General features: G+C 36.8%; 1 protein-coding gene across 3 annotated transcripts in view; it reads right to left on the bottom strand.

The window, feature by feature from the left end:
- LOC136849248 (DNA oxidative demethylase ALKBH2-like) overlaps nucleotides 1-23,331 on the bottom strand; it is a 657,271-nt gene that overhangs the window by 54,018 nt on the left and 579,922 nt on the right. The window contains exons 7-11 of one of the 3 annotated variants that reach the window (XM_067122515.1): nucleotides 19,136-19,546; nucleotides 18,459-18,601; nucleotides 16,856-17,013; nucleotides 15,684-15,825; nucleotides 13,416-13,796 (exon numbers count right to left, since the gene is read on the bottom strand). In XM_067122515.1, coding sequence (XP_066978616.1) covers nucleotides 15,686-15,825; nucleotides 16,856-17,013; nucleotides 18,459-18,601; nucleotides 19,136-19,534 — 840 coding nt within the window. In that variant the 5' untranslated portion in view covers nucleotides 19,535-19,546 and the 3' untranslated portion in view covers nucleotides 13,416-13,796; nucleotides 15,684-15,685. Of the gene's footprint in view, nucleotides 1-13,415; nucleotides 13,797-15,683; nucleotides 15,826-16,855; nucleotides 17,014-18,458; nucleotides 18,602-19,093; nucleotides 19,547-23,331 lie in introns of those variants that run through there. The other 2 variants (XM_067122514.1, XM_067122516.1) reach the window with 2 other exon arrangements.

Consider the following 23,331-nt stretch of genomic DNA (forward strand, 5'->3'; position numbering starts at 1 on the left):
CTGTCCTATGTATTTCAGCTCTGCCCCGTAAAATAGTAGTCATTGCTTTACTGTGTAAAACAATGTACACGGATATTCTGCCATAAATTAATAAATAACGAAAGAAGAATAAAATACAAGAACACTACGAAACGACCCCAAACAAAAAATATCTGATAAAAAAAGAAAGACCTGCGATAGACATTTCACATTAATTTTTTTTTCAATAATTCCTGCAATTTTACTGCTGGAATGAAGAACGAGACTCATTTCAAATAATAATAAATTCAACAAAGCCACGCTGGCAAATACTGTTAACGACGCTACTGAAGATACAATTATTGCTATTACTGTTCATGAAATACTCTAACAATGATTTTTATTACAGGCTTGCAGTGAAAAAGGCGCAACTTTAGACTGATATCTGCAATAAGGGGATTACAAGATGGCAACAGATAATCACAAAGGTCATCTCCTTCTCCTGATCATCCAACTCCTCTTCCTACACAGCACTCATGCTGGGAGTATGACTTACAAGCTGGTGCTGAACAATCTAAGTCTGACCCTACCCGGTACCTATACATCATATAATGGTTTTGTAAAGACAAGGTATGTGCTCACACAGACATTTACATACACATACATACATAAACACATACACACGTATATATATATATATATATATATATATATATATATATATATATATATATATATATATATATATATATATATATAAATATATATATATATATATATATATATATATATATATATATATATATATATATGATTAAAATATAATTTTAAAAACACATATATAGCCATGGTATTTATTCCCATGCTATATGCTCTTGATTAAAAATATAATTTTCACCAAACACACATGACGGTGTATATATATATATATATATATATATATATAAATATATATATATATATATATATATATATATATATATATATATATAAAACATACATATATATATATATATATATATATAAAATATTTATTTATTTATATATATATATATCTCGTCATGTGTGTTTGGTGAAAATCATATTCTTCATGAAGTGCAGAGAGCATGGGGGAATTAAACCCCTTACCATGGCCATACGGTGATTTTAACACAACGCAGACAGCCACGAATACCATTTTCATATTACCAGGGAAACTACAACAGCAAATGAGTGACTTGTTTGCCTAAGAACGAGAGGAGCCTCCATAATTTAAGGTAGATTTTGCTCGGTGCGATTATTGCTCAACGATGATCCGCTACCGTCAGTCGTTCAAAGCAAAACAACCCAATTAAAAAACAGGCAAATTGGTGCTCTAAAAATCGTCTGACGATCATCGTTCAGCAACAATCGCACCGAGCAAAACCTACGTTTGGGAGGCGTTTCCTCCAGCAGTGGGTCAAAAATTCTTCACTAGGCAATACTTTCTCATGAGACATGGTGCACCCGTATTTCCCTAGCCAATAAGAGCCAATTTCATGTTGATATGAATATTAAGTAACTACTTTTGCAAAATAGGGTACCTGGAAAGTATTCTCCTCTAAGTTAATATAATTTATTTCTAATGATCTTCTCTGATGTTGGTAGTTCATGAATATTCCCAAGGACTGTGGGTGGAAAAATATACCGAGGTGAACTTGATGAATTCATTAAATAACTACACGTTGAATACGTGTGTGGAAAAGTCGTGGTCGGAAAAGTGGGTAACAGAGGCCAGTAGATTCTTTCATCTGACTGGTACGTTCATCTCATCTCTCAACTTCTTGGGCAAGGAGCCTGGGTGATTATGGTTGGCGTTGTGCTCATGATAGCCCAAAGGTTTCATGACAAAACTGCAGCTCCTGAGGGTTTTTGATGAAATGTAGCATATAAATTGATGAATGTAGTGTTTGGGGACATAAAGCCCCTATGAGACAGTCAGTGCCATTCAAGATTTCTACTCCCTGCCATAATACAGGGTGATCCGCGATTACTTAGTGCTCCATTTGATTTCAGACGGTCCCTTCCTGTAAAAGGAAAATTAGCCGCTTGGAAAGGTAAAATGGTTCTTCTGCAGACCTAACAATGAGATCAATCTCTAGTTTGGCATTTAAAAACGACAGATAACATACCGAATCTTCAAAGTATCTACAGGATATGGTGGATTATTTTTGAAACCAAGCTCAGCCGTGTGACGATTATTAGCCAATAACACGTGAACAGGGAAGTTGTTTATGATCTTTTTAAGGATTGTTTTGTGCCTTTCGTACTGAAAATGCATTATGCCTGTAGAAGACAAGGAGCGGGAATTGAGGCAAAGTACAAGGATAAAAAGTGGGTGCAGCTAGAGGCTGAAAGGACCTTTAGTAAATATATACAGTGCACCGGATGAGGTGCAATGACAGTACTATCCCCTTCGGGGTCTAGGAGCAAGAGTCCGTGCTGGCATACGGGCAGCTTAATCTAAAAAAAATAAACTCATTTGCATGAAGAATGGCAGAGGTGACACACGCACCCGAAACGTCGGGTTAATTGAACAGATGCAACTTAAACACAGTAAACTTTTCCACCCATGAACTTTGGGAGTATTGTATGCGCTCTGCCACCAAAAAATATTATAACACAAACAGAAACTTTATGCAACTTAATGAATTCGGACATTTTATCAGGAATGATAACCAGAATCTCGGCAGAACTGTAAACTTTCCACCGTTTGTGTGAATGCATATAAATGCGCCTGCGCGTGTGGAAACGTATGTTAATCAATTTAATTCTCAAGTGCTTCACCTTCCAGATGTGCAACGATCTGTATGCTATTTGGTTGTAGTGGATTAGGTCACGTTGCAGCAACGAATGAATGCAGGCTCTATCTTGGACTCCCAACCTTCATAGAACCAATTACGACATCCGAAGCAACTCTGAAAACCTACCTTCCTATAAACTCTCCCATTATTTTCATCAAACCTGTTTATGGTACCAGGGCATGGAATGATGCGAAAGTAGAATGCGAGAATTTGAATGGGCATATGATACCCTATCCAACAAGGGCAGAGTCAGACCGACTGCTTTCCATATACGGTTCCTTCCTCGTCGGTCTTTACAAGGTAATTATGCATTTTTTACTTTATCTAGCCAAAGAAATTCAATGCGTCACTATTTTATGGGTTAAAGATATTGGATTTATCTGCGTGACTGGATAAAGTTTGGCATATGAGAGGAGGGGGTTTTTGTAAAATGCAGACAGATATTACAGCAATTTTTGCCACTGCTATCTTTTTTTTTATTGGTGAAGCGTAATAATACATAGCAAGCACCCACACACAAATATATATATATATATATATATATATATATATATATATATATATATATATATATATATATATATATATATATATATATATATATATATATATATATATATGCATGCACGAGACACCCATTGCATCAGAGATAATTTGCATTAAATGACAAAATTCAGTTTGTAAATTATATTACTGCAAAAAAGTAGTGCTTAGCATTTAAGTTTAGAGGATATGCAGCCGGTATTATGCACAAAAAGGCGACTTGACAATTTGAGTTACAGTCTTGAGCTGTTAATATTTTTCTCCGGTCTGATTTCACACATAAGTTCTCTATTTCGGTACATACAAGAAAGGCATGGATATCTCTATAGTTTTTGTAGCAAGCAGTGAGTCATCAATGACCCGCCATTGTTCGCACATAACAAGAGTTAGTTTGATTTGCCATAAACCCCTTTCAGTATTCCATTCAGTTACAGTCTTTTTTTGGACTTATGACAGCAACAGAATTCCTTTACCGTTAAGAACGCTCATAGCATTCAAAGGAGATTTAGCAACCATCAAGGTAACCTTCCCCAATCTCAGACATTCTAAGAAAAAGAATACTCAATATTGGGAACCGGCAAATCTCCTTACTTTGAGTCACGCACTGTCGGTTACTACCCTATTTTTTGTTGTAAAGTGACATGACTACTGATTTTACTAGTAGTAAAATATCACCAAAATCAGTTGGCCTTCTGTAGGGAGGTGGTGCCGTCAGTGTACCTCATGCGGTGCACTGTAGACATTACTCAAGGTTCTTTGCAGCGACCCTTCGGCTCCCCGCTACAACCCCTTCCATTCCTTTTACTGTACCTCCTCTCATATTCTCTTTCTCCCATCTTCCTTTCCACCCTCTCCTAACAAATGACTCACAGTGCAACTGAGAGGTTTTCCTCGCGTTACACCTTTCAAACCTGTTTACCGTCAACTTCCCTTTTAGCGCTGAATGATCTCATAGGTCCCAGCGCTTGGCCTCTGGCATAAATCCTATATTCTACTCTATTCTAACATCAGTTGCCAGTTAATATGATTGCCTCTCCACTTTTAGCAATCCAATGGCTGCCATGGAATTTGACGAAAGCACACAATGGTCAGCTACAAAGGAACTCCCTTCAATAGATTATAAGCTACAGAGTGGATTACTACCAATTCCCAACTTTTCTTTTTAGTACTGTTTAGAGCAAAAACTGTACTCTTCTCTAAGCAACTCAATTCTTCAAAGAAAATACAGATCTTGCGTGACCTATACTATTATCACAAAAGTACAGGCAGTCTACATCTAGCGAGACAGATTCATTTAACTGAATGTCATCTTTCTTTTCCGGCTAGTATGACAATCATGTTATGGATTTTAGTTCGTCTTTACCTTTGTTATAATGTCTCCCTGCTTCAGTCTGGAAAATGAAAAAAGAATAGGCAAAAACATTCCCCGCAAACCACCACTTGTATATGACTTAGTTTTGGATTTTCAGTTTGTTGCCAATATTTCAACTACACATGTACATACATGCATACACGCACACATATATATACACCCACACACACACAATGAGCTACTTCCAAAGTTTGTTTATTTGTCTGAGGGATTTTCTTCCCTCTGTTGTCTAATTCGTTGGAAAAAACTTAAAACTGTAGCAACTGACGAGAATTCACTTTATAGTAGAACACTTAGCCAGAACTGTTTCAATTATACAGCAGCTCAGTGCTAATTTGGATCTAAAACTTTGTCACTGATTGGCGGGTGATAAGAGTTTTAGATTAAGTACTGTCTGTTTGCAAACTGAAAAACACTAACATTTATAAACTTTCGTCGTAATGCTTGCTGATAAAAGCAAGATTGCAGATGAAGGAATACCGTATGGGTATTCAATTACTAACTGAACTCCAAATGCTGGAGCTTAAGCAGTGCAGGCAGGAAATCCTACAGGAATGTTAAAAAACTTAGAACGAATTACTTTAGGCTGGAATAGTTTTAACCGTCTATGCACAAAATCTTCGTCTAGTTCATGCCTTCGAAGTATTTATTTATGTAGGTTTTCGTTGGATTCACACTGAATGACAGAGTACCACAAATAAACTGGATTAATATACTTTATTTTAGAGGGTTGAAATTTGTTTTTTTTTGTACTTGCGAATGTGGCATCCTTTCCCATTGTTTACGTTCTGTGACGGATGCGTTACATAACATCTTTGCTGTAAGATCATTTTTACTGCATCAACCTCTTGTGCTAACCTAATTCGATTACTTTGTCCTCACTCCAATCCCCACCTGCATTGATTTTGCCTCTATCTTTCGTTCCCTCTGCTTCATTCCTATTCAGCTGTCCAACTTCACTAACGAGTGCCTGGGAATCTGACTCAGTGATAAGTAACCTGCAGCTTTGATATCAACAATTTTCATATCATTTCGGGGACTTCAACAGAGTAAGAGTATATACCATTCAAAACGATTTCGCTCGAACCTCTGGCAATTAATGTCCAGAGATTTTAGCGACTGGTCTGTCTAGCCGACTTTCTAATCACGACAATTTTCAAACTCCTCGTCAGACAACGCAGCAGAGCACCACCTTCTACGACTTCTACGGGAGAACGGTCCAACAGTCCGAGATCTCGTGGGATGCTGGCCAACCGAACAACAACGTCGCGGCGGATAACTACGAGTTCTGCGTGGTTCGCTTACAGTACGGGTATCACGACCTTTGGTGCGTGACCAACGAAAATCTCGGCATAACTCTGTGCGCTGTCTATGGAGACTGGCAAAGCTCTTAAGCAGAGAATCAAATCCAGAATGTGTGTAAACAAATGAAAATTCTATTCCAATGACTGTTTTACATTTGAATATAAAAGGCGTTGGCATAGACTTCTCTTAGGCAGAGATTCAAATCTACAATGTGTTAACAAATAAAAATTCTACTCCAATATTTTTTCCAGCACTTGAATGTAAAAGGCTTTGGCAAAGACCTTTTGGGACTGATAGCAGAGTGATAACGATCTTAGTAACGGTCACCATCACCCTGCTTCCACACCAAGAGACATGGGTTCAAACCCTAGTCCGGGTAGGAGAATTTACCATATGTAATTCTTTTAGAGAATAAGTTATTCCAAAGGTCATGTGCATTCGATATGAAAGGGTTATTTGTGACTTAATACTGGAAAGTATAAAAATGTCATGTGTAAAATTGATAAAGTATTGTAGATACGTATGTATGTATATACATACATACATATACACACACATATATACATATAATTATATATATATATATATATATATATATATATATATATATATATATATATATATATATATATATAATGTGTGTGCAACATTAAATGTTTAACATTTCAATGTGACATCATTGTAAAAATACCGTGGATCTGAGACAAACAAGCAACAATAAATGCATGCAAGAATCCTCTTCTATTCATGTTTCTCCTTTCCTTTGCATTAATCTGCCAGGTTCACCGAGTGCACAGGATAAGAGTAAAGTAAAATATGAATGGCTCTCACATATTTATGCCTTAGATTTCAAATAAATTTTTAACTTATTAAGTCTTCTCTTCTGAGGAGGAACTGGACGAATTCCAGGTAAGTGATAACTGGTGTCCTGGTGCGCACGTAAAAGAGGGCAGGGGAAGGCTAATTATTTAGTAGGGTCTCGTATCTTTGACTACGTTACGAGCTGGAATCTTCAGCTCACAAATGTCAGACTTCGCTACAACAGACCTTAGAAGTCTGGTGAGAACGACGATGGTTCACAATGAGAGCTTCCACCTCCCTCCCCCGCCCTCCAAGGCCACAATCACTACCACCAACGAAAAACAATGAAAAAATGCATTACCCTAATTAGAAAGTAAATAATAATAATAATAATAATAATAATAATAATAATAAATAATAATAATAATCTTTATTTCAGCTTAGGGCCACATGCAGAATCGAAAGAGAGTCCACAAAGCAAGATTGTAAAAATTAAAGTCGTTCATTTTCCATGTCATTCCTGTCACGAAGAGGCAAAATAATGAGCATTCCATGTAAAAGAGTATTACAAGCACAAACATGGGCATGTTAATCTAGTAAAGCATAAATAACTAATAACAACAGCAATTTGTGAAACCAAGCAACTCTCACTTATAATACATAAATATGAGAGATCTTCAGAAATAATCTGTAGAAGAGGATTTTACGATAACGGATGAAGTTGAGCATCTTTCACAGATGTGAATAAATTACTAGAAATTATCCTTATATGAAGTCGGGATTCCTTCAAGCTGATGGAAAACATGACAAAGAGAGAGAGAGAGAGAGAGAGAGAGAGAGAGAGAGAGAGAGAGAGAGAGAGAGAGAGAGAGAGAGAGAATAATGCCTGAAGATAAACTTTCATTTGAATGTCAACCAGAGTTGTGAAAACGAGGACATCAACTCAACTTCCCCCAACATGGACGAAAAACATAGTAACAACCACAATGCCCTCTTAACTTCTCGAATTCTTATAAAAGGCAGTTCTGTGTTTAGTTAAATAGGCTAAAATGGAGTGCTTTAAGATTTTGTAACTGACCCATACTTCGAACGAATGTCATCTGTGATACGTCTATACATATGGTAGGCTATCTTTATTTAAGTAGATTACTTCATAATTAATACGTCCCTGAAATTTACATCACGGCGGAATGTTGAATATTCTCTAGACAAACTGAAGAGATTTTTCAGCTTGCTAATAATAAAGTTTTTTCTCAATAAAAACTTTATTTTCATTTCCAGAATTCGAGGCTACGTTTGAAGCGACCAGATCGTAAATCCCTTCTATAGTTACCCAATATTTATCCAACCAAAGAAAACCATTTTCTTTATCAAAACAATTACTCGTTTTCTTTGATTTTCGTATATTATCGGTAACTTCATCACTAGTCTTTTGGTTCTTTCTCGTGAGCCCATCATTTGCTGCATGTCCGTTACCGTAAGCCTCTTTCATACGAAAATATAATTCAAGAAGTCAACATAAGATTTCTAATCTCTCAACAATTACCCTGTACACAATACATCCTCAACACTTTACATGTCTCCTAAACAATTATATCATAAGCTTTCTTTAGATCCATGTATGGCACGTACAGCCATTACCAACTACTCTCAGACTTCTCACGCAACCGTTTCATAACAAACTTTTTATCCACGCAACTTCTTCCTTGTCTAAAACCCACAAAGCCTCTTCCCCTTTCTGTTATTTGTCTTACTTTCTCATGCACACATTTTCATGGATACTTTTTGACAAGCCATTACAGACCTCACAATAACCAGTATCACCTTTCTCCTTGTATAAAGGAATAATTATTCCTCTCACTCATTCCTGCAGAACATTTCTCTCTCTAAGATATATCTTAAACACCCACGTCAGTCACCCAGTTACAGTATAACCACCAGTCTGCAGAAATCCATTTTCAAAGTTCTGTTTGCCTACTAACCTTTCTCAATGGAATTGCTCCTCTCCAGCAGAAATTATTTTCTTCATCTATTCGCACGAATTCGCTATTTTACTTTTATTGTTTCCAACTTTCACTCTTTGTCTTCAATACTTGTTCTCCGTTGCTTCATACTGCAGCATAACCACCACTTCTGCAAATGCATCTTTAACCACCTGAAAGCCCATTTTCAGTATCTCACCGTTTACATTTATTCCTTTGTACATTTACCTCATAACTGCCAACCCTGATGACTAGTGAACCCATCATTGCACACTGCATCGTCTTCGTAAATGCTTGCACTTCAGTACCTTTAAAACTCACCAATTTTTCATCCATCTTCTCTTTTTATACTACTTTAACTCATTTCTCACCAAACTCGTTTGCTTAATTATAATTATAGACACACTCTGAATTCTTCCTCTCCAACTCAAACTATATTCCAATTTCACTTCTGCCTCAATTAGACAATGATTAGATATATTTAAAGCGACATCCTTCATCTTCCTCTTCCTTCCTTGTGTTCTTCCACAGAGTCTAACGAACTTTTCTTACCATTTTCTCTTTCAAAATCATTCCTATGGCTATTCCCTTTTCGAAACATTCCATAAGAGCCTCATCAAACTAATTCACTCCAGACAACTCAGAACCACCAACTACGCCATCTGTTTCTTCAACACCTACCTCTGTATTCAGATCACACATCACAACCATCATTTCTCCTCCAAACCTGATCAAGATTACTTTTTCATTCTTGGAACACGGAGACAGAACATTGTTTTCTCAATACAAACAATTCCAGCTATATAAATCTTGGACTAAAACATTTGTAATCCGTCACAAGCTCCCACTCTCTCATTCTTGGACACCCTGTCCCTTTACTTTCGTATCACTCTGCATTATAAGATAAATCTCTCTTTCCTTATCATATCTGCAGTATATCACGCATCTCTTCTCTTCCATGTCACATCCAACTAACTGCAACCCTCATTACTTGCTAAAATCATAAAGCCCAAGAGAGCTTTTATTCAATCTCAAATATAGTACAGATAATGAATGGCAGAAATAGAAAGCAATATGAAAAGATCGTTTAATGCTTTTCAATATAGCGTGCAGAAATACTTCAAGTTTATTCATAAAGTAAGAGTATAATAGATTCTAACTGACAAAGCTAGAATGTAGTACTCTACCCAATTATGGAATATATCATAAAAAAAGCCATCTATTCACTGAGAATAAGAAAAATAATAATCAGTTTAATTTTTCATGAATATATTTAAGATGTACATGTACAGTAGCAAATCACTCAAAAGGATATTTACAGACAAGCAAAAAAAAAAAAGTTTCGAAAATACAGCAGTGCCACGTCTCATCCAGTTAGTGCTGTCACTGATTTGCTGGCAAATGTTGTCAGGGATGCGACGCCAAACTCAACAGATGAAGAAACATACTATGTGGATTTGAACCAACAGGCCTCATAATCTTACAAAAGTATATATCTAAAACAGCAATAACTGGAGGGTGCCAACTATGTCCTTTATCAAAGTCTTGGTTCAGAATCCCACTGGCAGAGTAGGTTGAATGCAGACATGCGCCTCCGACCACGTTGAGTGTCCGTAACATCCTACACTACTGGCATGACCTATTGAGAAATGTATTGACTTGATGCACAGGCCTGTTAACAGCTTGTTCTTTAATATCGTATTTCCATCTGATAACTCATTAGGACTATTACTGCACTGTAGTGGTCATTCTTCTCTGCTTTATTACTAGTCTCCGTTGCAGCTTTAGTGAGCCTATTATTTTGCCTCTCATGTCTTCCGGAATGCAATCTCTCTGCATCTTCCCTTAGGCCTTTCTCTCCTTCCTAGCACTTCCATTTCCATTACTGTAGTAGATTTCATTTACACTTAACTATCTCGATACAACAAAGTGAATTATTACACTTATCAAAAAAGATGTGACAAAAGTGGAGCCAGCAGTGAGATTCAACGTGGTGAACAAAAAACATCTAGTAAATATGAGCACTGGGATCATGAAGATAATCAGTTAAGTATATTTTGGCCTACCTTAAGGACTGATGAGTTCTAGGTTTTCAAAGTCGCTGAAACTGTCCATGAAGATGTGAGGGTCCTGCTGTGTTGTTATTGGCAGAAATTAGTATGTCCAGACTGATTTAACGATTTAAATTTGCCTTTAGCATTCATAGGCTGTATGTTAGGGAGGATTTTAATCCCTATAAAGATTGCCCACCTGGAATGTAGGCCAGTTACAATACCACTATTGCAAGCAAGGTTAATGATACTATTGCAAGCCAGCCTAATGATACTTGCAGGTAAAACGCAAGTGAGGCATTTAAAGTAATACAACAGATTACACGAGGAGATAAATGCACCCCATGAGGTTGGCCAGATGCCAAAGAAACGGTTACCACTGACTTACTTGATCTTGAGAAAAAACTTACCCATCACACGCTCTGAGATGAGGCTGTGGATAAAATAATGAACTTGGCAGATATACAGTACTGAAGGAAGGCCGTTGTTCAGGAGAGGATGTCGACAACAAAGTGACAATGGTGAGTACAAAAAAAATATGCAAAAGAGTTAAAACAGGTATGCCAAATTAGCAAAAACTGGACTGTGCAGTGTAAAATATTTTGTATGAATATAAGTACAATGAAAAATGCACAAAAGCTCTCTTGTCATGGTTATGGCAAAAAAAGCTTAATCAGAATTAACTGCAAGAACAAAAGAATATTATCTGTTACAAGTATCACCAGAGATGTGCACAAGAAAACATAACAGAATCATAATAAGAAAAATGCCTTTTCCATGGCCACTATGACTGATGCAGTCAGTGGCTTACCAATATTAGTGGAATCTGCTTTCTCCGGCGGCAAGACTATGCACATGCCTAGTGGCCCCCCCGCGAACATGAACATCAAGGTTCACCCTGAGTGTTGGAAAAGAACCATTCAACAAGTGCTTATTTTGCCAACGAGGATTGCATTTCCTTGAGTAGCAGTAGTGGACAGTTGATTTCCTCTAGGCCATGCCAGGAACTCATTTACTCCATGAGACACTATCGATAAGGAACTTAAGACACAACTGGAGTATTGGGAAATATCAGAAGCTCAAGAAGGACTCATTTCTCAGTCTTATTCTTGGGTTAGATTGCCAAAGAAGTCTTAGCCTTAGGCATCATCATTAACTCTAAGAGAGCAGCTGTTGTATATGAGGGTAAACAAAATTACTTTTTGTAACAATTAAAATAAAAGTCGGTAAGGAAATCAATATTCACGAAGTTACAAAGGTGAAAGCGAGTATGGCAGACGCAGAATTGTGGGCCAGAAATTGTTCTAAATTAAACGGTAAACTGAGTCTCAAAAAATCTGTACAGAGAATATGCAACTCGATAATCTTTCTTATGTTATAGATAGAAAAGTAAAAGTGATCTAGAAAGTGATGTCAATGTCATACAACAGCATCTATAAAAGATGCACCGACCTTAAATCAGGAGCGAAAACTATCAAGAGCACACAGTGCTAATCACCTAAGAGTATCAATATGTTCACGTTCTGGACACAGAATTTCTTGGATATTTTGATATCTCTCCTAATAACCATCCATGTGCCAAACGTCCATACAGAGCACACACTGACCCGCATGAAAAAAAACTACAAAAAATTATCTATAAAATAAACACTGAGTCTCTTCTAGATTTTAAAAGGGCTCGCCCGAAGGATTTTTTCCTCAATGAAAGGTGAGAGTTAGAGCCAAAAGGTCAAAATTTGTTGGGCACCTCGTGGGAGAAGATTAAATGGATCAGATGAAAAATAAAATCCAAAAACCAGTGCATCTGGGACCGAATGGACGGTGCATAGAGTCTTCACCGCTGACTGCATAGTCATGCAAGATATATTTAAGGAAGAGCCACACTGAGGGGAATGTTTTTTGGAACCTCCATACTAGAATGAAGGAACAAGACCAAAATCCCATTAGGAGAAAAGTCTAAGATTATTTTTACGTGCGAGTGTTTTTCCTTTGAAGTTATTCTTGAACCATATGGTTTCATACATAGCTACTGCTTAGAACGAGGAACAAACAGAACACAGAACTATATAGCACCAACGGTTCACAATGTATGCTATCTAATTACTAGCTAACATGTGGTCATTTCCTTTCATTCTATTCTTTTGAAACAGATTAATAAAAACATTAAATAAATTTAATGCAGCACACAGAGCAATGATTTTGTTGAGGGAGGTAGTCTGCTTTGTACAAAAATCGGTGACACATAACTTGTGTCATTTGGTTTGACATGATCTATTTACGACGTGTTAAGAAGACAAACAAACTGACGAAAAGGGGTTTTAGGGGATTTCACATCTGAATCCTCAAAAAATTAAACTAAACCCTACATCTTGCAAAGTAAGTCTGACATATGAATAGTTTTAAGGCCCAGAATAACCAACGTTGTGATATTTCAATTACCGATTTTTATTAACTTAATAAGGTAAACTACTGGGAATACACACACATACAAACATATATATATATATATATATATATATATATATATATATATATATATATATATATATATATATAATAATATATATAATTAGATCAATTCCATAAGGATAGTTCTTTAGAGATAAAATAAAATCTTGTGTATTAATTTCAACTGTTGCTAATTTCAGACCATCACTCAGATAAGTAACTGATGATGTTAAATACAAAGTGATTTAAAAAAAAGCTAGTTAAAGATATGTGGTAATTATTACGCGTATCACGAAGAGTCACAAAGTAAAACTTTTTGACACCCACACCTGAAAATATACTACTCCCACATCTGGAACTACTCTCCAATGATACGTCGACAATTAAATATTTGCTTGCGAAAACCTGAATGAACCTCTGTATAATTTTAACGTAGTGGCATCTTTTCAACGATAACGAATTTCTAGATACTAAGTAAAGAAGTAGACGAGTTTTTGTCGCAGTGCAGCCATACCTGAAAAGAAATAAAAAAAATATTGATAAGTATGTTATATACATAGTTCATAAACACACACGCTTTATATATGCATATATATATAGTATGCATATATACATATATATGTATATATATATTATATATATCACTAACAGTAAGCCACAAATAGCTGTTTCAATATATGTAGTCAGTAATTCTGTCTCCTGGTCTTCCACCTTTCACAGTTTTGAATTATGGGCCATTTCCTCATACTTATCGTCTTCCATTCTTTCTGCATGAACACACTTCATCCTTAAATCCTCCTTCTCCTATGAGGCTGTGTAACATCACTGTATCTCTAGTTTTCTCACCCCTTCAACCACATTTCACTCCCATAAAGAAAAGTTCTCTTAACAACCCCTTAATACATCTAAACATCTGCTTTCACAGAAACCTTATAAATTTCAAACATTTTGCAGTGGCCCTTCCAACATAAAACTTACTTTAGCTATTTTGCAATTCACCTCTCATCCTGCCACCATCCATTTTCTCAAAAAAACCTTCGTGAAATACTTTCATATTTTCGCTAGCCATGGTAACAAATACAGTTAACATGATCCAATTAGTAACAATTTCAAACTCTTCTTACAGTCTCTAAATATATTGTATTAGGTCTAGTGGCTTACCGTTTGCGAATACATATTACCAACAGTATCACTTTCATAGATTAGTTACACCTTACACTACACATTGTTTATGATCACTCTCCTCACTTCAGCTTGCAATCTCCTAGCCTTTGCCACGCACCTTTTGCACATCCATCTACAAAAAACTTTGAATCATTCTCTAAAAATGGCCCTTTACATCTTATGTCCTAACGATACCGTCCACACTGCTTCCTCATTAATCAATCCCAAACTTTACTTCTTTATTTAATAAAGCCTTTCCCTTTACTTTCAAACTTATCATACTACTATTTCATAACAAAATCTGGTTCTTACATTGTCCTTCTTTAAGTCTAAATCTGCACTACTTTTCCTCTTCCGGTAATTTTAAAACTACCTTTTCAATTGAAACTAACAAACATCTTCTTAGGTATATTATTCTTCTCACTAATTTATCTGAAAATGCTATCCATTACAAGATTTGCTTTATATACTCTGTTGAGCTATCAGTAACACTGTCATCAACATACCGCAGCAGATCATCAACATACCGCAGCATCTCATCGGTAATCCTGGCAACAACTGGCCACTGTTCTTTCTTAAACCTTTTAACTGCCCCTCATAAATCCTTAATAGCAGCTTGAGCACGTATTCTTAGAATTATTTAGGCTGCGTTGCTTATATTCTTTACAATCAACAAAGCTCCAACGTGATAAATGCATCCCTTTCAAAAAATATCACTCCATTTTCGTCTTAAATTTCAGGAATCAATTACTCATCGAGAATGTTCTCGACACTTACTTTTCTCCTTAAAGTGCTTATGAAAATGCATCCCGAACTTTCACTTCCTTCCACCTTATTTCCCATTTTGTCCTCGACCACCTAATTCTTTCTTTACTAAACATGTGTAACATGACTTTATTTTGCCCTTCTTTTATCCTGTAACCCACACATACCTTGGTCAATATATTTAAGCTCTTTAAAACGTCTCCCTGATCCTCCTGATAAAGAGGCTGCCCTCTGCCTTGGCCTAAATTTGTCAGCCACACAATTCAATTGCTTCACTCAAAATTGCTCACACACACACACAAACACACACACACACACACGTAAAGTACAAAATCCTATAAAATAAACTATACGAAAAAAATAAAAGGATAACCAAGGAAACCTCAAATCGCATCAACTCACGGATAGCCCACTGCACAAATAATCGATAACGATTATCTAACAGGGTAATCTATGATTAAGAATCACTAACCTTTATTTCTGAATTAGGGTCCTGAACGTCAGGTTAATTCTTGGCCCGTGCACAGCCTTGCGGGTGGGCAGCGCGTGGTACCAGTAGTTGTTGGTCGGGTAGTTCATCATCAGGAGACTTCCGTGCTCGAGGACTATATTCACTGAAATGGGAGACATTCGTGATTTATACGGTCATACTAAAGCACAATTGGATAGACTCCCATCTCGGTATAGGGTTGAATTTAGAATTTAGGCCAAAGACCAAGAGCTGGGACCTATGAGGTCTTTCAGCGGTGTAAGCGTAACGGAAATTGACAGGAGAAGGTTTGAAAGGCGTAACAGGAGGAAAACCTCGCATTTGCACTATGAATCAATTGCTAGGAGAGGGTGGAAAGTAAGACGGAAGAAAGAGAATATGAAAGGAGGTACAGTAAAAGGAACGAAAGGGGTTGCAGCTAGGGGTCGAAGGCAAGCCGCAAATGCCTACAGTGCACTGCACGAGGTGCACTGACAGTACTACCACCTACGGGGACCCATCTCAGTATAGATGGTCAGATTTTCCCCTCATACTCAAGACTTTAACTTATGTCATCAAGGATTATAAATCATTTTTGTTGCGTCTTCATAAATATGTTGCTGCTCAATGGGGTAACTGTCATTCAGTATAGTTGACGTTACTTGATGCCTTCACAAAAATAAGAACTGTGTTTATATGAACTGATGAATGTGGGCAACGTACCACACTGTCAGTCCGTGATAAATCTGGTTATACATTGACGCAAAGGCTCTAAGTTCAACTTGATTTATGTAAGTCAATGTTTATCTGTACAAATTAGTATGGCCACACTTAAATACGATTCCTTTCGTAACACCTGATGCATCTGTGTAAATATATAATTGAAGGTAACGCATAATCAGCTATTAGTACCAGTAATTCCACTGAATATTTTCATGACTTTTTTTACCCTTTCAGGATGAATATGTGACAATGGCATAAATTATTTAAGATTGTATATATATCCAGGTGCTCTTAAGCAACTGTAGGGACTCAGGAATGCATAAACACATACACACAGGCGCTCTCACAAATAAACAAATGTATTTAGCAGAACAAGCGTCTACAGGAGAGAGAGAGAGAGAGAGAGAGAGAGAGAGAGAGAGAGAGAGAGAGAGAGAGAGAGAGAGAGATACCTTTATCGATAAACTTCTTATTGCGACCTCTCGCATCCTGGTGTTTGAAATAGAAGTCCCTAGGTTGGCCCAAGGTTATGGATGCAATGGGAGCCGACCGATCCAGTTCCTTCTCATCGTCCTTGTGCTCCCCCATGTGGTCGTTCCCGTCCTGGTACCTTCAAAAGAGAACGATGCAAAGATGAAATATGTCAGAATTTATCAACGAATGATATTACATGACCTCTCAAAGTCTCGTGTGTATGTTAACAGGGTGTCTCGAAAGTGTGTGCATGTTAAAAGGTGTCTCGATAGTGTTTGCATGTTAACAGGGTGTCTCGATAGTCTGTGCATGTTAACAGGGTGTCTCAAAAGTGTGTGTATTTTAACAGGGTGTCTCGAAAGTGCGTGTATGTTAACAGGGTGTCTCGAAAGTTTGTTTATGTTAACAGGGTGTCTCGAAAGTGTGTTTCTGTTAACAGGGTGTCTCGAAAGTGTTTGCATGTTTACAGGGTGTCTCGAAAGCGTTAACAGGATGTCTCGAAAGTGTGTATTTTAACAGGGTGTCTCGAAAGTGCGAGTACGTTAACAGAGTGTCTCGAAAGTGTGTGCATGTTCACAGGGTATCTCGAAAGTCTGTGTATGTTAACAGTGTCTCGAAAGTGTGTACTTTAACAGGGTGTCTCGAAGGTGTGAGCATGTTAACAGAGTGTCTCGAAAGTGTGTGCAAGTTAACAGGGTGTCTCGAAAGTCTGTTTATGTTAACAGTGTCTAGAAAGTAAGTTTACAGGGTGGCTCGAAAACATGTGTGTTAACAGTGTGTCTCGAGAAATAGCGAATGAGCGAACAAGAACTGACGAAACTCGGCAGGTACATTCAACAGGTAACCGAGTTTACAGTGGTCTACTAAATTATCAAATGAGTAAGTTACAATGTTTTTCAATAAAGTTGGTGAAATTAGCACTAAAAAATTTCCGGGTGACAGAATCACGTCCATTCTAAGTGAGCTTCACTGCCCTTAATGGGAGGACAAAATATACAAAACGCACTTTGGCCTACTCTGCCACAAAGATTATGGAATCCACAAAGCCAAATACCATATGAAGTGCAACTACATGTAAGAGCATGACTGAATTGTAGGCTACTGAATCCAAGATGAAACAAAATGCTGATTGAGAGGCCTTTGATCACTTGGCACCCTGGACCTCTGGTCATTCAGTAAGATGCCCCAGGAAGAAAACAAAGGTAAATAACTTCTGAGGTAACTGAGGAGAAATTGAGAGGCTCCCATCTAAAATAAAACTATGCCACAGAAAACCCTTAGTTCATAAAAAAAAAAAAACATTAAACTACTAAACCTACAAAGAGCGGCTTGCCTGACGGACACAAGAGGGCACTCAAAAACAGACAAGGAGGATAGATAGATAAATAGATAGACAGATATTTAGATAGACAGATATACAGATAGATAGAGGATATTTCTGAACTTTTAGGGGCAACTTGAAATACATCAACAAAACAACAATAAAACAATAACTTTTAGGGCTACACCAACTACAGTAAGAGAACCTATTTCAGCAACAATTTCGATAAACCCAAAACTGCAACAACAGCATCACCTTACCTGTTGACGAGTACAAAGTTGAAAGTGTGACCTGTGACCCGAACGAGGAGGTCACGAATGGCTCTCAGAGGTCGCGGCCAAGGTCGAGCTGGGGTAAGGATCCCGCTGTAGCGATAACTGAGGCCCTCGTCACCGTAAGTACCCTGAGAAGAGGAGGAAAATTAAGGTTTTGGGACACGATTGGGGAGTTGACGCCACACACTACAGGCATTTTGGGCAGAAAAATCTTTGTTTTCATCTTTGGATGTTAATTTATGTTGGGCATTTTGCCTCCCTCTCCCTCTCCCTCTCTCTCTCTCTCTCTCTCTCTCTCTCTCTCTCTCTCTCTCTCTCTCTCTCTCTCTCTCTCTCTCTCTATGATCAGACCTGATCTGCTTCTTGAACATGTTGAAAACTTCCTTCTTTCCTTTCTCTCTCTCTCTCTCTCTCTCTCTCTCTCTCTCTCTCTCTCTCTCTCTCTCTCTCTCTCTCTCTCTCTCTTTGATCAGATCTGATGCGCTTGAAAATGTTGAAAACTTCCTTCTTTCCTTGCTCTCTCTCTCTCTCTCTCTGATCAGATCTGATGTGCTTCTTGAAAATGTTGAAAACTTCCTTCTTTCCTTGCTCTCTCTCTCTCTCTCTCTCTCTCTCTCTCTCTGCTTCCTGGGTATGCTACGCCACTTTCCAAAGACGCGCACCTTGGCCAGATCTCCCGTAAAGTACTCGACTTCCTCCTCGAGGACGTCGAAGAGGGCATCGGCCACGCTCCTCGAAAACAAAATAGCATAATCTAGATCCAGGTTCTCTCGCCTGATCTTCCGCCATTTCATGGAAGACGTCGTCAAGCCATCGAAGCTCAGGTCGATGCCTTTGTATGGGCCTTTGCAGACTTCGCCTAAAGAATCGTCTTTGCCGTCGACCGAGGCGCCATTGGGCAGAAGTTCCCAGTTGGTGCCATTTGCCACGGACTCTTCTGGCACTTCTTTCGCGCTGCCGTTCGTGTGAGTTTCCTCTGGCTGCCGTTTCTTCCTCTTTCCCTTAGCGTCTGCTCTGCCGTCGACGGACGAATCACGTTTTTTAGTCTCTGTGGGATCCATGATAATCAAAATCTGAAAGCAAAAATATTTTCAGTTAGAGAAGCACCTCAACAGATATTTTGGGGGTCTGGCCTTTCCGAGTAACACAGACCCCCTACTGTAGCCTGCACTTGACTAATTTCAAGATATCTTACAGCTAACAGTATTTCCACAAAATTCCTAAATCGAACAAACCTGTACGTTACACTTAACAGCCAGTTTAAGAGATATATCTAAAAATAAGTCACATCTAAAATGCTAGCACATGAAAAAATAATCATGCTTTGGCAGCTCACAAATACAGAAGGCCGCTAAGTTGAGGTCCGTCAAGTTGAAGGGTTACTGTGTTATTATTGTTATAATTATTCGAGCTGAGCAAATGTTCTTATAGGATAAACCTAAAGAGCCAAAACCTTGTTAAGCAAGTTTCCGTTCAAACATGCCTCAACTAATACATATGAACAAATGGTTACGTCGATTCAGATTACCAATCAAAAAAATGTTTTATCCAAAGTGGGCTATAAAAATAAAAAGACTTGATAGTAACATTTCGAAAGAGTATTCTACAAGAAACTATAAATAAAGATATCTATGACCTATGAAGGAAGGATCAAATCACTGAAAATTAGTTTTAAGTGGAAGTCGTTGCGTGTACCGGGGTCCTCTGTGGATGAATGCTACAGGTTTAACTTGGCAAAAATACAAAGGGTATTAAAAGTATAGAATCAACACTCCCCCCAAAAAAAGGGTTTTGTTCAAAACATCTAAAGCTCACAATTGCATAGCTGTATTCAAATTTTATGCGGAAATAAAGACAGTGAGCAAGTTGAATAAGATTTATTTCGAAAGGCCGGATTTCTTCTTTTCCATTTTTCATCGGCTGACTGCTAGGTATAGTAATGTATTTTTCATCGTAATACATCCACAGAATGATGGAGAATACATACGACAGGCAATATTTCTATGCGAGAAACTTATTGAAAAAAAAAAAATTCCAAAGCTCAAAAAAAAAAAAATAAAAAAAATAAAGTTTCAACTTTGAAAAAAACTGCAAAAAAGTTTCCACCTGGAACCACACCTGAATAACTCCACTTGAGTCAAAGCTGTATAAAATCAGACTTTCACAGTACTCGATATAAGGTATTGTAGACCAATGAATAACCAAGTACTACTATCTCGACCACCCTTTGCTTGTGATGTCCATAGAGAGACTGAATTTTGAAAGGTTCCATCAAAATAAGTATGAGATACTCTTTTATGACGTATGAGGAGCCTGCAATCACAACACGATTCCGCCAATAGGAAGTCAGAATTCTGAGGTTGGGCCAAGGATAGACCGTTAGCAGAACAGAAAGAAATGGGTAGAGGACAGCTGTCTGACTGCCTTAGCAACCATTCTCATATCGTTTCCGTCCGTCATAGTATCTGTTTCCTTATGTTAACACCCTCCACAGAAGCGAAAAATCAAATCGAATAGAGGACGGGGGGGAGGGGAGGAAGGAGAAGGAAGAGGAGGTACCCAGGGTCTCCTATACCTATCTGCGTTTGCCATGTTCCATGATATATCCCACCCATGTTTCAGGAAGTGCTTCCTTCCCCGATCAGGAAGCGAGACGCCTTGTTAGCCAAAACATCTGGTTTCTTTCACACAAGCGATAACCGGTGAATCGCTTCAACATTTAGGGAACGGAACAAAACAAGTACAACCACATTATTTATTTATATATATATAATACATACATATATATACATATATATATATATATATATATATATATATATATATATATATATATATATATATATATATATATATATATATATATATATATATATATATATACTCACTGCTGTCATTATCGAAAGAGTAAAAACAAGTTACAGACACAGAAATAATGAACATAAGAGTAAGACACTAAATATAAATATTAACAAAATTAAAAAGACTGGAAAATGGTATTTACATTAAATAAAAATAGGAATGAACTTTCATTAAAAAAAATATTCTAAAAAAATATATTCTAAGTTCTTGTTCATTCTGAGACTGAAACTATATACATCATATCTATTTACTGTTACTTTACGAGAATTTATACAATAAGTATTCATACAATGTTTCCGTACAGCTGATCTTTTCTGATGAAAGAACTGGAACACCTAAACCGGTAAGCAATCGACGAACACAGGTCACCTGGCAATTTCTCTTGATAATGGAAGTATGACCTAATTTTGAAGTTGTTGAGAATGCCAGTCTCAGGTCGGTCTGTGCTAGATATAAATGGGAGAAGTCTTCCGGTTCTTTTACAAATGGTTTGTTGTTTGTTCTTGGAAATATGCGGGAACCTTTCCTCATTCAAAAATTTCTGTACATATTGATAAAGAATGTCAAGGTTAAAACCATCAGTGCTAATATTCAAAAGGTCTGAATCCTGGTCATAGTATGAGTACTTGAATACAATTCACTTAAGGTGCTCGTTAATACGAAGATACAACGAATTCGACATTAATGGTATATATGCAGATATATATATATATATATATATATATAATAAATAAATATATATATATATATATATATATATATATATATGTGTGTATATATATATATATATATATATATATATATATATATATATATATATATATATATATATATATATATATATATACTATAATTGTAATACCCACAATGCCCTCTTAACTTCTCGAATTCTTCGCGCTTTTTGGAATACGCTTGTCACTACGAAGCCTTAAGATACAAGTGCAAGAAATATGAAGATATTATGATGTCCGGTAGCGGGAAACGAACCCGGGTTCCATAATCACAACTAGGTCATTTGCCGACCTGACCACAGACATCACAATATCTTCATATTTCTTGCACTTGGGTCTTAAGGCTTTGCAGTGACAAGCGTATCCAAAAAAGCGCGAAGAATTCGAGAAGTTAAGAGGGCTTAAGAGGGCTTTGTGGCTATTACAATCACATATGTATCTGGTAAAAAGTGACCAGTAGATTTTACATATATTTATATACATATTCGACATTCAGCCATTTGCCTTAATAAGGGTATCTCTACAGGAAAAAACAACGTCACAGCTATACTCATAATTCAGCTTCTAAATTGTGGATGAGTTACAGAACTAAAAACCTCATCTACATTAGCTGATTCATAAACCAACTCAGAAGGATCATCAGCGGAATGCAGATTCTACTCCATAAGTTGCGTGATTTCCTGCCAGCATATATATATATATATATATATATATATATATATATATATATATATATATATATATATATATATATATATATATATATATATATATATATATATATGTGTGTGTGTGTGTGTGTGTGTATATATATACATACATATATATATATATATATATACATATAAATATATCAAACAGCGAAGGAAAAATGAAACATCTCTCTACCATCTACATATTCCAGAACATGGTTTGGCTCCATTATAAAAAAATATAATAATTATCAAGATAAATTTTCTATACCATATATCTGCAACATCCTCCAAAAGCCCCTTCACTGATTCTATAATAAGCTTTGCTTTTTGTAGTACCATGTATGCCACACACCATTTCCCTGTACTTCTAAATTTTTTTTTACACAACTTTTTCACAATAAAATCTAGATCTACACACCCTCTTCTTTGTCTAAATATGCATTACACATACACAATATATATATATATATATATATATATGTACATATATATGTATGTATGTGAATCGCTTAAACATTTAGGGAACGGAACAAAACAAGTACAACCACATTATGTATATATATATATATA

The sequence above is a fragment of the Macrobrachium rosenbergii genome, chromosome 20 (assembly GCF_040412425.1).
Source record: "Macrobrachium rosenbergii isolate ZJJX-2024 chromosome 20, ASM4041242v1, whole genome shotgun sequence".
Lineage (NCBI taxonomy): Eukaryota > Metazoa > Arthropoda > Malacostraca > Decapoda > Palaemonidae > Macrobrachium > Macrobrachium rosenbergii.